Consider the following 15,379-nt stretch of genomic DNA (forward strand, 5'->3'; position numbering starts at 1 on the left):
GGATCTTTTTATCGCATTAATTTGCATCTCTGCCCACCTGGTAACAGTTCTTTTGTTTGAAAAAATCCTTAAAATGAGCAATTTTCTCATCAAAAACAGAAAAATGGATACACCTTTTTATGTTCAAGCGTGTTTGAGTTGACTGTTTTGTCTTGAAAACTTATGAAGCAAAACATTTGACAAAGCATCTCGTTTCAGATTCCACTATTCTTTACATTTAGGCTACATGTTAATATAATTACATTAAAATTCACAGTACCAAGAAAAAATGAAATATATGGGTCAAGTGAAAGACCTTTCTAAAAAGTCATAACAACAGAGAAGGTTGGTTTGAATCATTTTTTTGCTAAAAATACTCGACGGCAAATTTTACTTGTGGATCTTATTTATGCATAACTTAAAAAAAAAAGTGTGTGTTATATAAGGTAATCAGTCAGTCTTCAACCTCTGAAAATCTTTTAGTCTGCCCTTCCACGAAATATTTAATTAAAATTGTTTTTTTTTTTTTAATTTTGAAAATCCCCCCTGACAACCGATAAGACGATAGGTGTTAGTTAACAAAAGGCATAACAGTATACTAAATGATGCCTAATAGCTAGTAGATACATTTGTCTTTTAAAAATTTACTGTAATGTAAGCATCGTAATGATGCTATGTGGATACATTTATTGGCTTTCAAGAGCTTAATTCACAGCCCGCCATCCCTTCAATTTTATTTCCAGTTATTTTATATTTGTACATGTGTTTGTTGATGTTATCTAAACCCGATATTATAGAAATTAAATGCCTGTTCTTTTATTTTGCCGAACTGAGGTGAAATGGGCTATTGATGTAATTGTTGCATCCATACCAAGCAGTACACTCTTCGAATGATATTTTTTAGGCGGAGGTCTACAAATTTTGAATAAATTTTATTTAAGTCTTCAATTAGGGTAGTTGTTGTTTTGGCATAACAAGACTTTCTCATAATTTTTCATGTAGCTTTGGTTTGCTAGAAATAGACGAGTCAATTTTGAAATATTTGTCTCTTTTATTTAAGTTAGCGAGTTTAGCACCTGATAAAGATGACTGTACATTCCGAATTATAACGAACAGTGGGGAGACCCATATTCTTCGAAGTAAGTAAAAGACATATTCATTATAGTCATATTTACCTCTTGACTTTTATAAACACTGTAGTTTTTTTTTCTCTCGGTTATAAAAGTAAGTACTTAAAATAGTTGTGGTATTTGTCCTGTTTAAAGTCATATGAAACAAGTTTCTTGTAATTTTAATGTGATCAAAATTATTGAACCAATGCATGCAAACATATTACCCCAAGTCCTGTTTGCATGTTTTTTGTATTTATTTCGAGTCTATAAGTATAACGTATCATCGGACAAATAATATTTCATTAAGTGATTGTTGATCGCAACCTAACTTTCGAGTTTGTGGCCGGAGTTTACCGAATAGTGACATTGATAAAAAAATCAGCACAGAGCACGTAAAACACGTAAAAAATAAGTGAATTGATAGAGCAATGATTATTCTTTTTTTATATTTTCCATGCGTTCCAATCTAGCTATAAAACCAGGTTTATTCCACCATTTTCGACATAAGGCAATGCCTGTACCAAGTCAGAAATATGACAGTTGTTTCCCGTTCGTTTGATGTGTTTGAGCTTTTGATTTTGCCATTTGATAAGCGACTTTCCGTTTTGAATTTTCGTTGCAGTTCTGTATTTTTGTTATTTTACTTTATCATGTGGTTAATAAAACTTTTCTTTTACAGTTTTTAAATGATTTGTTGTATTAAATTTATTCTGTTATATAGATACAATGGATAAGCGTTGATTCTTGAAAAAGAAACCATGAGCCCGCAGTCTTTTTAAAATTAAAGCCTTTTCTTAATTAGAAGGTATTGTAAGTGAGTTTAAATAACCATTTTATCATGTTCAACGATGCATTAATGAATATAAGATCACAATTAATTGGTTAGAAAAATACAAATATAACACAAAAGTCTGCTTTTGAATTATCAGGCATCTGAATATTATCTGTGTTTACAAAATAAGACATATTCGAACTTATTTCTAATTAAATTGAGAATTGAAATGGAAAATGTGTCAAAGAGACATCCACCCCCACCAAAGAGCATATATTAAGTATAAATGAAGTATGTTACGGAAAGTTCTAGCAAGAAGCCTAATTCTAGACACATCACGGTTTACTCGCATAGGAATTTGCGAATAAACATTTGTAAAATAATGTAGTAAAACAGATGAAATCATACTATATTTATAAAACAAAAATGAACAAATAGAATGTAATCATTTTCATTTCAAATATGTGAAATAGCCAATAATAATCCAAAAATATACGGTAAAACTTGCTATTATTAAAAAATATCCACAATAACATACAAAATAAAATAAAAAACCGGAATACTAAAGAATAGGGACAGCAAAGAGAATACAGGGATTCGAACCTAAACCGACAAGTCTGTATCTTTAACTCATTGATCTTAACCATGCTAACCTCGCGGTTGCCATCTTATACTATACGATTGCTTATTATGTATAAAGGTGCAAGCCCTGTGTGTCCGTTGTACCGATGTATATCATATGTTCATTTATATATATAAAATACACATCTAAATTGTAACCCATTGGTAGCCGAGAGGTTTCGTCGATATGTTGATGTCAGTCACACATAACAGATTTTAAGGACGGGTTCGAATCCCAGGTCTAGGTTAGTCTATGGAAAGGTATATACTATGAAATTTAGAGCGAGGGGCTTGCCCCGAGCTCTTAATTTCATAGTATATACCTTTCCATAGACTATCCAATTTAGCACATACTTACAACTCGAGTAATCTTTTAATTGGTCTATTGATAGTTTATTTTGGCTGACTACTTGTATCACAGGTGTTTGTTAAACGGAGCTCATTAACGAATTTTGTAAATCTACTCACTAGTATCATTGTAAAATATGTGATTTCAAAAGGCCCTTCACTCCAGAATGAAAAGATGGTAGCTGCTGGTGTAAGTATGTATACTGATATAAAGCGGTGTTTTACTATACATGTTCTTCTTACAAGGTAAGATGACAAAATAAACTGACCAAACGCAGGCAATAATTAAATTGCAGTGGAAGCTTTACATGTTTTGAAAACATTTTTTTAATTTCACAGTAAAACTAAAGCTATAATAAATTTGAAACATATAGATAGTTTGTCCCCAAAGATATAGTCTAGCAGATAGGCATTAAAAAGCAACTACAAATAGATCAGAGATTATAGGTTTTGTGGTTTTTTTTTATTAGTTCAAAGTAAAAACAAAGATTTATCAGAATATGTTTATATATATAAATATATAGGTGGCACATTATCTTCAGACATAATCACAGTTTTTCAATTCATGACATCGTCCTGAACATGCATGAAATATTTGCCACTGGACATTAAGCAACCAATAATCAATAAATCAATCAATTCATGACGAAATAGATCACTTTCCTTAAGAAAGTTTAAAAAATTATCACCAAGGTGCTTTAATTTGCCTTCACAAGGTTTCATAGTACACACTTTTCTGTGTACAAAGTAATTGCATGGATGATACATTATCATAATTTTAAGATATCGTTGTACTCTAATCAAGGTATAAAGAACCATATGTATTACCCTTTATTTAAATGATAAAATTTGCAATTGTCAAAAACATTTTTTAGATCCAAAGATTTTAAAAGCAGGATATTTAAAAATCAATGTGAAAACTAATTACAAACTATTTAATTTAATTTGGAACACAGCATTTTATTTCAAAATAGCCAATGGCAATTTTTGTTTTAAATATCTTGATTACGATACAATGAAATCTTACCCTTGTGGTCATTCATGCGTAGTTACTTAGTACACAGGAAAAGTATGTACTATGAAAATTAGAAGGCAAATATAAGCAATTTGATTGGACGAGAAGTTGTAAGTATGTGCTAATGAAGGGTTATAAAAATTACAAAAATTAAAGGTAAGGTTTTAAATTAATTCCATTAGTGAACATAAATCAGTAAATTAGCCAATTCAAACTTAATGAAATTAGGCACACAAAGGAAACATTTGTATATAATTTGATGAGTCCTTTTCAGCGACAGATTTAGGAAGCGTTGTTTCTAGAAAAAGAATCCACGGTAAATGAATAGGCTGACGTCACGACAATGGTTTTAATTAAGAATCAGTAATAAGTATTTACCTTCCAGTGCATATTTGTTTAAATTCTTTAATCAAGGTTTTCTCCTCGCAATTGCGCTATGCAATGGCCGAAGTTCTAAGGAGAGATCTCGTAGTTAAGGTCACTTCATACGGGAAAATATCGGCGAATTAGTGTACGGAAATACAGTAATTCAGTAGCAGTACATTTATGAAGATTTTTGATAACATAAAGGGGTTTCTTTTCCAAGAAAGTTCACATACACTTATTTTACAAAAAAAAAAACAAAAAACTTAGCCATTCAATTTTTTTTCAATTTGAAGTTTCATATGATTTAAATGCTTTTGAGTTTGAAAAGAACATTCTCAGGCAAACATAATTAACATCGGAAGTACTATGTATTGGATTTTAGATACAAATTGATTCTTTTTGTTATGGATATCCAAAATATTACAATGATATCAAAATTGTCTTCAACGGTAGTAGTACTGAAGAATAATTTTGATGTAAAGATCATTTGTAAAATTGTTGAAAATCTTGTAACTATAATTTTTATACACTTAAATGTTCAAATTTTGATAGATTTTTTACCAAGTGAAAAAATAAACTAGAGGCTCCCAAGAGCCTGTATCGCTCACCTGACTCTACTTGGGTTTTTGAAATCATATAAAAAAAGATAAAATTTGGCTACAAAGTAACAACACTTGGCCAGCACCTCATTAGAAAAGGAACATTTATGCTATGTTTGGTTTCATTCAGTTCAGTGGGTCTCTAGAAGAAGACTTTTGTATGCATTTCTCATAGGGTCCTATGTTAAACTAAGCCTCCCGCTGGCGGCCATCTTGGATGATGGATCGGCTACGAAGTAACAGCACTCGGTCAGCATCTCATCATGAACATTCATGCTATGTTTGGTTTCATTCCATTCAGTGGTTCTCTAAAAGAAGAAATTTGAATGTATTTCCCATAGGGTCCTGTTAAACTAAGCCCCCCCCCCCCCCCCCCCCCCACTGGTGGCCATCTTGGATGTTGGATTGGCGACAAAGTAACAACACTTGGTCAGCATCTCATTAGGAACATTCATGCTATGTTTGGTTTCATTCCATTCAGTGGTTTAATTTACTAATCTGATTATGATATTTAAAAATATATATAATAATGAAAAAGGTTTAATGTCACTAAATAGCTAATAGAATAAAACATGTCACTCAATGTCCAAACTGAGAATTAAATTGCATATCAAAGCATGTTGATTTTAAGTCCTGGATATTAAATGTAAATAGAAACGAAAATATAAAATTAAATGAATTTTAAAACTCATAGTAATAAAGTCTAAATTATCAAAATTGAGAATTTTATATTAAAGTCGAAAATATTAAACTGAAGCTGCATTTTCCCTGGTCACAGTTCTCTAATAGAAGTCATTTGTATGCATTTCCCGTAGGGTCCTATGTTAAACCAAGTCACCCCACTGGCGGCCATCTTGGATGTTGGATCGGCGACAAAGTAACAACACTTGGTCAGCATCTCATAAGAAACATTCATGCTATGTTTGACTTCATTTCATACAGTGGTTCTCTAAAAGAAGACATTTATATGTATTTCCCATTGGGTCCTATGTTAAACTAAGTCCCCGCTGGCGGCCATCTTGGATGATGGATCGGCTACAAAGTAACAACACTTGGTCAGCACCTCAAAAGGAACATTCATGCTATGTTTGGTTTCATTCCATTCAGTGGTTCTCTTAAAGAAGTCATTTGTATGTATTTCCAATAGGATTTTATGTTAAACTTAGTCCACCACTGGCGGCCATCTTGGATGATGGATCGGCTTCAAAGTAACAACACTTGGTCAGCATCTCATAAGGAACATTCATGCTATGTTTGACTTCATTTCATACAGTGGTTCTCTAAAAGAAGACATTTATATGTATTTCCCATTGGGTCCTATGTTAAACTAAGTCCCCGCTGGCGGCCATCTTGGATGATGGATCGGCTTCAAAGTAACAACACTTGGTCAGCACCTCATAAGGAACATTCATGCTATGTTTGGTTTCATTCCATTTACAGGGTTCTCTAAAAGAAGTCATTTGTATGCATTTCCCATAGGGTCCTATGTTAAACTAAGTCCCCGCTAGCGGCAATCTTAGATGATGGATCGGCTACAAAGTAACAACACTTGGTCAGCACCTCATAAGGAACATTCATACTATGTTTGGTGTCATTCCATTCAGTGGTTCTCTAAAAGAAGTCATTTGTATGCATTTCCCATAGGGTCCTATGTTAAACTAAGTCCCCCGCTGGCGGCCATCTTGGATATTGGATCGGCTACAAATTAACAACACTTGGTCAGCACCTCATAAGGCACATTCATGCCATGTTTGGTTTCATTCCATTCAGTGGTTCTCTAAAAGAAGTCATTTGTATGCATTTCCCAAAGGGTCCTATGTTAAACTAAGTCCCCCGTTGGCGGCCATCTTGGATGATGGATCGGCTACAAAGTAACAACACTTGGTCAGCACCTCATAAGGAACATTCATGCCATGTTTGGTTTCATTCCATTCAGTGGTTCTCTAGAAGAAGTTCAAAATGTAAAAAGTTAACGTCGACGACGGACGACGGACGCCAAGTGATGAGAAAAGCTCACTTGGCCCTTCGGGCCGGGTGAGCTTAAAAGGGAAATTGTCATACCTGTTTAATCATTAAACGCTAGTTCTTCTGTTACCATTATCATGGAAGTATTATATTCATTTTACTTCCATGTCATTATTAACCTTAGATTCTTATATACACTGCTGGCTCGACTATATTTGTTCATCCTTGTTATGCATTATGCCTTACCCGTTCGATAACCGATTTTGTGTCATAGTTGTGTCAAAGTATCTGTGCATGTTGAATCAAATCCCAAAAATACCAACAACACATAACATTAACAACTGGTCTAGTATTTGTTTTTTTTTTCTTTTGATAAGTCAGGAGACCGGATGATGATTGACAGAAGAAAGGTTATGCACTCGATCAATCATCATCCTCTCTTTATAAAACAAATCTGACTTTGCTGACTTTGCCTTAATTTTTTTAATGGGGCAGTTAGTTGTTTTGTCTCAATGGAAGCTACGCCCTTGTCCTATGTAAAGGGTATAATTTTTTTTGAAAACAGTGCTTTAGACCTATTAAATACCTTGACTTTATTTAAACAGTATTGTAGTATTTGGAAACTAAGTTCAATGTCTCAAAAACAAAATTTGTAATTTTCTCAGATCGTAAATTTAATAAAAACATGTTAATCTAAACTATATGTTATGTTGAAGTTGAGTTTCAAGATAAATTTACATTCATAGCTTGGTCTGTTATATAATTATAATCGTAATTTTTTACAAAATTAATAGCATACTCATTAGCTCAGCGCATTAAAAATATTTTAACAAAAATTATACATGAAGATCAAAATGGGTATGTTAAAAATAGATATATAGGTTATAACATTAGACAAATCCAGGATATAATTGATTATGCAGAAAAATTTAAAATAGAAGGAGAATTATTATTTTTGGACTTTTCAAAAGCTTTTGACTCTTTAGAATGGGATTTCATGTTCTCAGCATTAAAAAAATTTGGTTTTCAAGATTCTATGCTCAAATGGATAAAAACTTTGTATACAGACATTAAAAGCTCAGTGATCAATAATGGGTGGATATCTGAACCCCTCAACATTTTTAGAGGGATAAGACAAGGATGTCCGTGCAGTGCGTTAATTTTCGTTATTGCTGTCGAGATATTAGCATGTAGGATAAGACAAGACAATAATCTTAAAGGATTTGAAATCAAAATAGATGGGAAAACACATTCTTTAAAAATTAGCCAACTTGCAAATGACACCACACTTTTTTTAAAAACAAAACAAGACATTTCAAAAGTTTTAAACATGATTGAAATTTTTGGCACTTTATCAGGGCTTAAATTAAACAGATTAAAAACAGAAGGCATTTGGTTAGGAAAACACAAACATTGCAAAGAAAAGTATGAAAACATCAACTTTACAAACAAACCAGTGAAATGCTTAGGAATTTTTTTCGGTTGTAACAAAAATGAATGTCAAAAACTTAATGCAGAAAAGCAAATAGAAAAGTCTAATAATCCTAACAATTATTAAAAATTGGGAGAAAAGACATTTAACAATGATCGGTAAAATAACAGTTATCAAATCATTGATTATACCAAATATTACCTTTTTAGCATCTGTTTCACATATTGAAAAATAATATATTGTTAAATTCAAAAAAATTATCTATAATTTTTTATGGAAAAGCAAAAGAGAAAAGGTTAAACGCACAGTACTAAGCTTTAATGAACTAGACGGGGGTTTAAAAATGATTAACATAGATAAATACATAGAATCTATCAAAATTGGGTGGATCAAATGGTTAATTACTGGAGATCTAAAAAATTGGAAAATTATTCCACTATTTTATTTTAATAAATTTGGAAAAGATTTCCTTATCTTTCACACGAATATTGATAACACTGATTCTATTCCAGAGTTAAAGGAGCTGCCAGAATTTTATTTGAATATAGTTAAAGCATGGATATCTAATAAAAAAGTACAGCAGCCAAAAAACTTCAGATCTATACGTCAAGAAGTTATTTGGGGAAATCATTTCATTAAGATAAAAAATAAATGCCTTTTATTCCAAAACTGGATAAATAGTAATATTATCTTTGTTAACGACATCATTGATGAAAATGTTAATATGGAAGAAAATTTTATTTTACAAAAGCTTAAAATAAAAAGTAACTGGATGTCAGAATTTTACCAATTAAAGAAAGCTTTTCCGAGAGAATGGTTAAAGATTTTAAAACAGGAAAATTCAAAGAAAACTAAAGTAAAAACATCCTATGCAATACATATTAATATTAATTGTAATAAAAAAGAAAATTGTGTAGATCCCAGAAAAATTTATAATATATAATTTACAGATGGAAGACAATGCTTAACCTTGTATACATTAAGAGTCTTTCATGTAATATGTTAAAGTTTGTTCATCATTGTTTAAAAGATAATAAGTATAAAGTGTTCCGTTGGAAATTGCTACACTTTATTCTACCTTGTAAAGATTTATTGAAAAAGTGGAAGATCTGCGATATTTCAAATTGTTGTTATTGCAACACCACAGAGGATTATGATCACATGTTTCTTAAATGCCGCTTCTTGATAATTTCTGGAGTAAAGTTAAAAAAAAACTCCTAGAAAAACTGAATATCAATAATAATATTCTAACATTAAAAAATTTAGTATGGGGTTATAAAATAAATGATGAACAATACTATGAAATTAATTATTTGATTACAATTATAATGTTTTGTATATATAAGGCAAATTATATGTCTGAACAGAAAACAAAATCTTTAGATGTATATTCTGTATTTAAAGCAGAATTCATGTACAGCTACAAAATGCAGGTAACTAGTAAACATACTAAGAATAAATGTTTACTTGATAAAGTTGTCAAAATGTTGTAATAATTTTTATGTTTGAAAATGTATAATCTAGCAAAAAATAAAAGGAAAAGGTAAATAAAATATAAACATTCTAGATCCGGAACTGATTTAGAGAAATAAGTTTACCTATCACCGTTAAGCGTGGTTGATAACGGTATTTGTTATCCTCAGTTTTTTATCGTTAAAAAAAGAATAACGGTATTTGTTATCCTCAGTTTTTTATCGTTAAAAAAAGAAGAAAATATTTACAAACTAATTTATTTCAGAATCGAAACAAATATATTGAAATTTTTATTCACACATACCTGTGAATAGCTTATATTAATCATATTTAAATCACTATTCCAAACCAGGAAGAGATATCAATACAATAATAGTAAATCGATAACGGCAAGTGTGAACTATTTCCGGAAACTTATTCTATCCAAACAAGCTAGATAATACATATTGATAAATAAGAATTTCATATATACTTATTTATTTACGATTGAAAATGAAATATTTATAATATAGTTTAGATGAATTGTAATGTATTATTGTTAAACAGAGAGAAACCCTGGATTTCTTGTAAAAATAAAGAGACCCTTCACTAGAATGCTGGACTAGTGAAATAAATTGTTAACAGCAAGCAATATATTGTTGAATAAAAAAAAAATATATAATCGTAATTTTGGAGAGAGAAAATGTTCGGTAAATTCAGAAGCACATTAGTGCATCAAACATAGATAGCTTTATACAGTTTATTCCATAGAATAAATCATCTTAGTATTCCTTTAGATTTATAGATAAAACAATTTCATTCTTTGGTAGCTTTTATTTTGACGTACTACTCGGAAATTTTAGGATTTTGAAACTAAAAAGATTATTCAGAAATTCGATTTACAGTTCTGCCAAACAATTATGAGATTTTTGTTGGTTTTTTTTTCTTTCTTTCTGTTAAATAAAATTTCCAATTCTTTTACATTGAAAATTGTGTTTTCTATATATATCTTCAATCTCTTTCTAAGCTTTTTCTTCTAGTTTCTTTTTCGACTTCTGATTTCGTACGTTCATATGCTGTATAATCAACTGTAGTTTCATCTTTAGTTACATCCACAAACTCAACTTCTACAATATCTTCGTTAGTCAGGGACGAACCCCCACCCTTTCAGTATAGTAAGACTTATGTTATCTTGATTTGAATAATAACATCTATCCCAACTCAAATCTGGTATGGTGTTTTACTGATAATACTTGTACAAATGTATGTCTGGAGGAGTCCTCTCTGTAATGTTTTCCTGCATTTGCTCTGAGGTGTTGAAACCATTTTCCTTCTGAAAATCCTTTAAAGTTGCATTTAATACAAAGGTATGAAATTCGTTCTATTGGTGTATGTTTGTACATGAAAATGTCGGATTGCTCATCTTTTATTGAAATTCAAGTCACATTTGACGCAATATCAAATTTCTGTATTCTGGAAAACTTGATAAGATTTTACATTGAATTTGGTCAATGAAAATATAAGAGTTGTCCATGAATGTTATTTCTTTTTGTCAAAACATCCTCAGTGTAAATTTGTTTTGACAAATGTTTAGCTAATCGTTTATTCTTTTTTAACATAAAGGTTCTCAGTTAATGGATAGACAAAAGTGGATTGATGCTATATTGGATACACAAAAGAGTGTTAATGAAGATATGGTAATATCAAATCACAACATAGCATTTACAAAAATTCGGGGAATATACCATGGGGACATTCAAGACAGAAACTGATAACGCCCTTGCAAAAAATACGAAAGCTGATGAAAAGACCAACACGTTCACAAAACACTACATAGAAAACCAAAGACTGAGCAAAACGAACCCCACCAAAAACTGGGTTTTATATCATGTGCTCTGGAAGGGTAAGCAGATGCATCCTGCATCATAATTGACACCCGTCGTGTTACTCATGTGAATGTGAGTAATCATACACACAGTACGTTCTTAATGAGCGGTATAACATTACATTATTATAGGAAAAAATATAAAGGCATTGAATGTAAATGTTCACATATATGATCTCTTTGGAAACATTGAGTAATCTACTCATCATACAATTTTGACCAAGCCTCTTGAAACTTCACACAAATATTGCATACATGTTGAAGCCTTTCTGTTATGCAATTGGTGAGCACTTTTCTCCATTTTTGAAGGTTTTGTCATTTTAAGCAGCACATTTAAAAGACTAATTTGAGTAATCTATTTTTCCAACATTTGTCAACCCAGGAACGCAAAACTACATATTGCATTGACGCACCTGCTATTATGGAATCGTTTGAGGTTTCCACATTTTTATAGACGTGGGAAATGTGGCAAAAAAATTGAAACGGCGTTACAAATTTTAGGGGATTTTTTTTCCTTTGTCTTTTTCTGCCTTTTTTAATGCTACAAATATAAAATGTAACACTCACTTTCTTGTTTACCAAATGTATAACAGCTATTGTTTCATTAAAGACGAATTGAAATTTTCTTGCAGGGACCTTTTGGTGTAAAACTGAAAGTTAGAGGAGAATGGGCATCAGGAAAAACAGCTTTAACAAAAGAAGATGCAATAGTGGTATCTCGTAAACTTTCCAAATCAGTTGGTAAGAATATATATGATTCGAGGATGTCATGGTTGATGATAGAAAATTAACACAAAATAATTGTCATTTTTTTAATTAACATTTTAGCCATATGTTTCATTTTCCTGCAGTCTACAGTTTATCTAGTTAAGCCATGCTTTTACCAAGTTAAGAATAAGAATAATTTAACATTTCAAGTATTTCAGACCAAAATGTATTTCTTTACACAAAAAAACGATGACTGAAAATTTGTTTTAATAATATCAATTTATCATTTTCCAATGAATAAAATTTTAGGAGACAAACCTGGAAATTTGATTAATCAGACGATGACAGAAATTGTTGAACCTGAGGACACTAATGCGTACACAAAACAAACCTGGTAGATAGAATTTAAATGAATATATTATATATAATTGAATATCTAATTTTTAAAGGAGCATTAGCTACGAGATAGTACGATAGAAAAAATTAAAATATGTTTTTTTTGTTTTTGTTCAGTCATTAATAAAAGTGAAATAGTGAAATAATAATTCACGTTTAGAAGCTTGTTTGGTTCAATTCTGTCAAAATAAGCTAAGACACATCGCTGGTGAATTATTCACTTGCAAGTGAATAATTCGACCTCATTAAATCCGTATTCGTGTGACCTTCAATTTAACCCCTTAGCTAGAGATTGGTTACGCATAAATTAGGCGTGTTTAGTTATCAAAAGGAAAAGAATGTAAACATTGAAAGTGAAACAAGGGTAAACCATTTTACTGACTGATTCGATCCACAATAACTCATTCTTATACAGGTAAAAACGATGATTAACATATATTTATAAACTATGATATGAAATCAAACAGACCTAGAAAAATCCAATTGCACGAGTTCGTTATCTATTTATATATATATTGATGTTTTATCGGGTATGTTACCGTCGACAGTCTTCGGTATGATATTTGATGGCGTCTATACTAAAACACACACTAAATACTGATATATATATTATGGAGCCTATGCATTGTAAATTGTTTATTTTGGACTTTTTTATGATTTGGATATACGTTTTAGTATGATATAAATCAAATATAAGAATTTTAGTCAAATCGGTGAACATGAATTTGACAGCTAATGCCCCTTTAAGCTTTCTAATTAATTAGTTACACAGTTTGTATAGAACATTGTGCAGATATCAGTATCTTTTGTTTTTGAGAAAATGTTTCTTTTGAAAAACCATGCTCAGTATTTAAAGCAATATGAAATATATTATCAGCAGTATTTAATTGCAATTATCAAAAAAAAAAATCCAGTAAAATTGTCAAGACGTATTTTACCAGTGTTGTTTTTTTTTTGTAGTTTGTGCGTTGCGGCTATAGATTTAGGATCTTCGGACTCTGGTTGCGCATTTTCTATGCGTTCTGCATATAACTTGAATCCACTCAATATACACACGGAACCTTTAGGCGACAAGGGTTCAGAAAAAAGAAAGTCTCCAACCATTGTCCTCATGGACCCAGCTGGTCAGTTTGCAGCTTTTGGAGATATAGCTCAACAACAGTATGAAGAACTTGCCTTAGATGAAGAAGATAAAGAATGGTTTTATTTTCGTCGTTTCAAAATGCAGCTCTACACAAAGAAGGTGTTACGATTACAATTACTTACATGTGCATGTGCCTATCATCATAACATTAACGATACAAATTTTACACAATTGTAATTCAAAAATGTTGTAGGGTCTGTGTAGAGATTGAGGTAATGTAAGGACTCTACTGTTGAATGTCATATGTTGACAACTACAAGGCTTTTTTTATCCGTTTATTCGTATATCATACACTGTTTTTGTTACTCAAGTTAAAATATTTGACGGGTTATATCTGGAGATTACGCATCATACAAAAGCAGGCTGATGATTGCCTCTTTGTTAACTATAAGATATCACCAAATTCAAAATTCATAGGTACTAGTACATCTTGATTAATTTACCATAAAACTTGACGACTTAATATGGCGTTGAATACATCTCTAGAAATTAAAGCAAAAACAACACAAACGATTTTGGTATAAAACCAGGCAGGAAATAAGGTGCTCCAGAAGGGTAATTTGTTTTTTGTTTCTCTGGTGACAGAAATTTATTTCAGCTTCCCAGTGGTTAACTTTCCATTTCTATGTAGTAACATTCCATCAGCGCCTGCATATTGGGTACATATATCCCAGTTGATACGATATTTCACAGCTTGCATTTCCTATCATGATTCTCTTGAGAGAGGGTTGCTGCTGAAAAGGAAACTCTTTAACTAAGGGTTCAAAGTGGTAAAGTTGAAGTCATCTCTTCTACAATTTTGCGGCATCACGAGTTGGTTGACCGTTTTTGGAATATCTGTTTCACATGTTCCAATTGTCGAGATCATAATCCCATACCAATTAGATTTATCACTGAGTTTGAACTTTCATGAACAACATTTCAACATGATGGGTGTTACATATGAAGCAGGATCTGCTAACCTGGTTCACCTGAGATCACCGCCGGTTTCTGATGGGGTTCGTGTTTCTCTGTTTTTAGATTTTTATGTTGAGCTTTTTATACTATCGATTCTCTTTTGGTGGTTTTTCGTTTTTTGTCATGGCGTTGTCAGTTTGTCATCGACTTATCAGTTTGAATATCCCTTTAATATGTTCCGCTTCTCGTGTTGCTCATGGCAAGTAAACTGTTAAGATAAGTCGCATGTGGGTATATCACATTGGAGGAAGAGAGTACAGATGGTTACAAAAACAAATTGAACATATCCTTAGTCATCTCTGACATTGATATTCCATTGTGACAATCAAATCATGATGGTTCCGTAAATGTTTTAGAAATATTGCTTTAATTATAACGTTAGGAATCTTTGGTTCAAAACTTCCTTGCAAGCAGAAACCCTCTAGTAAGGAACTCGTGTGAGGAAGACAAGACCTGGAATACCGTATCAACTCTGAGATATGAAGTACATATACACATGTTTAATAAATGTTGCTACAAAGACGTTTAAAGTTAACAATGGGGAAAATTGAATTCTTCTCTAGCAATTATTTTTCCGCCAGTCCACCAAATATCACAAAATTTAAAACAAAATCGTAATCAATTTCCA

The 15,379-nt window shown here is 31.5% G+C and overlaps 2 protein-coding genes across 5 annotated transcripts in view; one reads left to right on the forward strand and one right to left on the reverse strand.

The window, feature by feature from the left end:
* LOC127728290 (heat shock 70 kDa protein 12A-like) overlaps window positions 1-15,379 on the reverse strand; it is a 177,821-nt gene that overhangs the window by 69,533 nt on the left and 92,909 nt on the right. The gene's annotated exons all lie outside the window — the stretch shown is intronic.
* LOC127728284 (heat shock 70 kDa protein 12A-like) overlaps window positions 1-15,379 on the forward strand; it is a 74,781-nt gene that overhangs the window by 46,029 nt on the left and 13,373 nt on the right. For all 4 annotated transcript variants that reach the window (XM_052235598.1, XM_052235594.1, XM_052235595.1 and 1 more), the window contains 5 exons: window positions 1,040-1,118; window positions 11,285-11,358; window positions 12,179-12,287; window positions 12,564-12,648; window positions 13,611-13,893. In XM_052235598.1, the coding sequence (XP_052091558.1) occupies window positions 1,040-1,118; window positions 11,285-11,358; window positions 12,179-12,287; window positions 12,564-12,648; window positions 13,611-13,893 (630 nt within the window). The remainder of the gene's footprint in view (window positions 1-1,039; window positions 1,119-11,284; window positions 11,359-12,178; window positions 12,288-12,563; window positions 12,649-13,610; window positions 13,894-15,379) is intronic.

The sequence above is a fragment of the Mytilus californianus genome, unplaced genomic scaffold, assembly GCF_021869535.1.
Source record: "Mytilus californianus isolate M0D057914Y unplaced genomic scaffold, xbMytCali1.0.p SCAF_2, whole genome shotgun sequence".
NCBI classification, from domain to species: domain Eukaryota; kingdom Metazoa; phylum Mollusca; class Bivalvia; order Mytilida; family Mytilidae; genus Mytilus; species Mytilus californianus.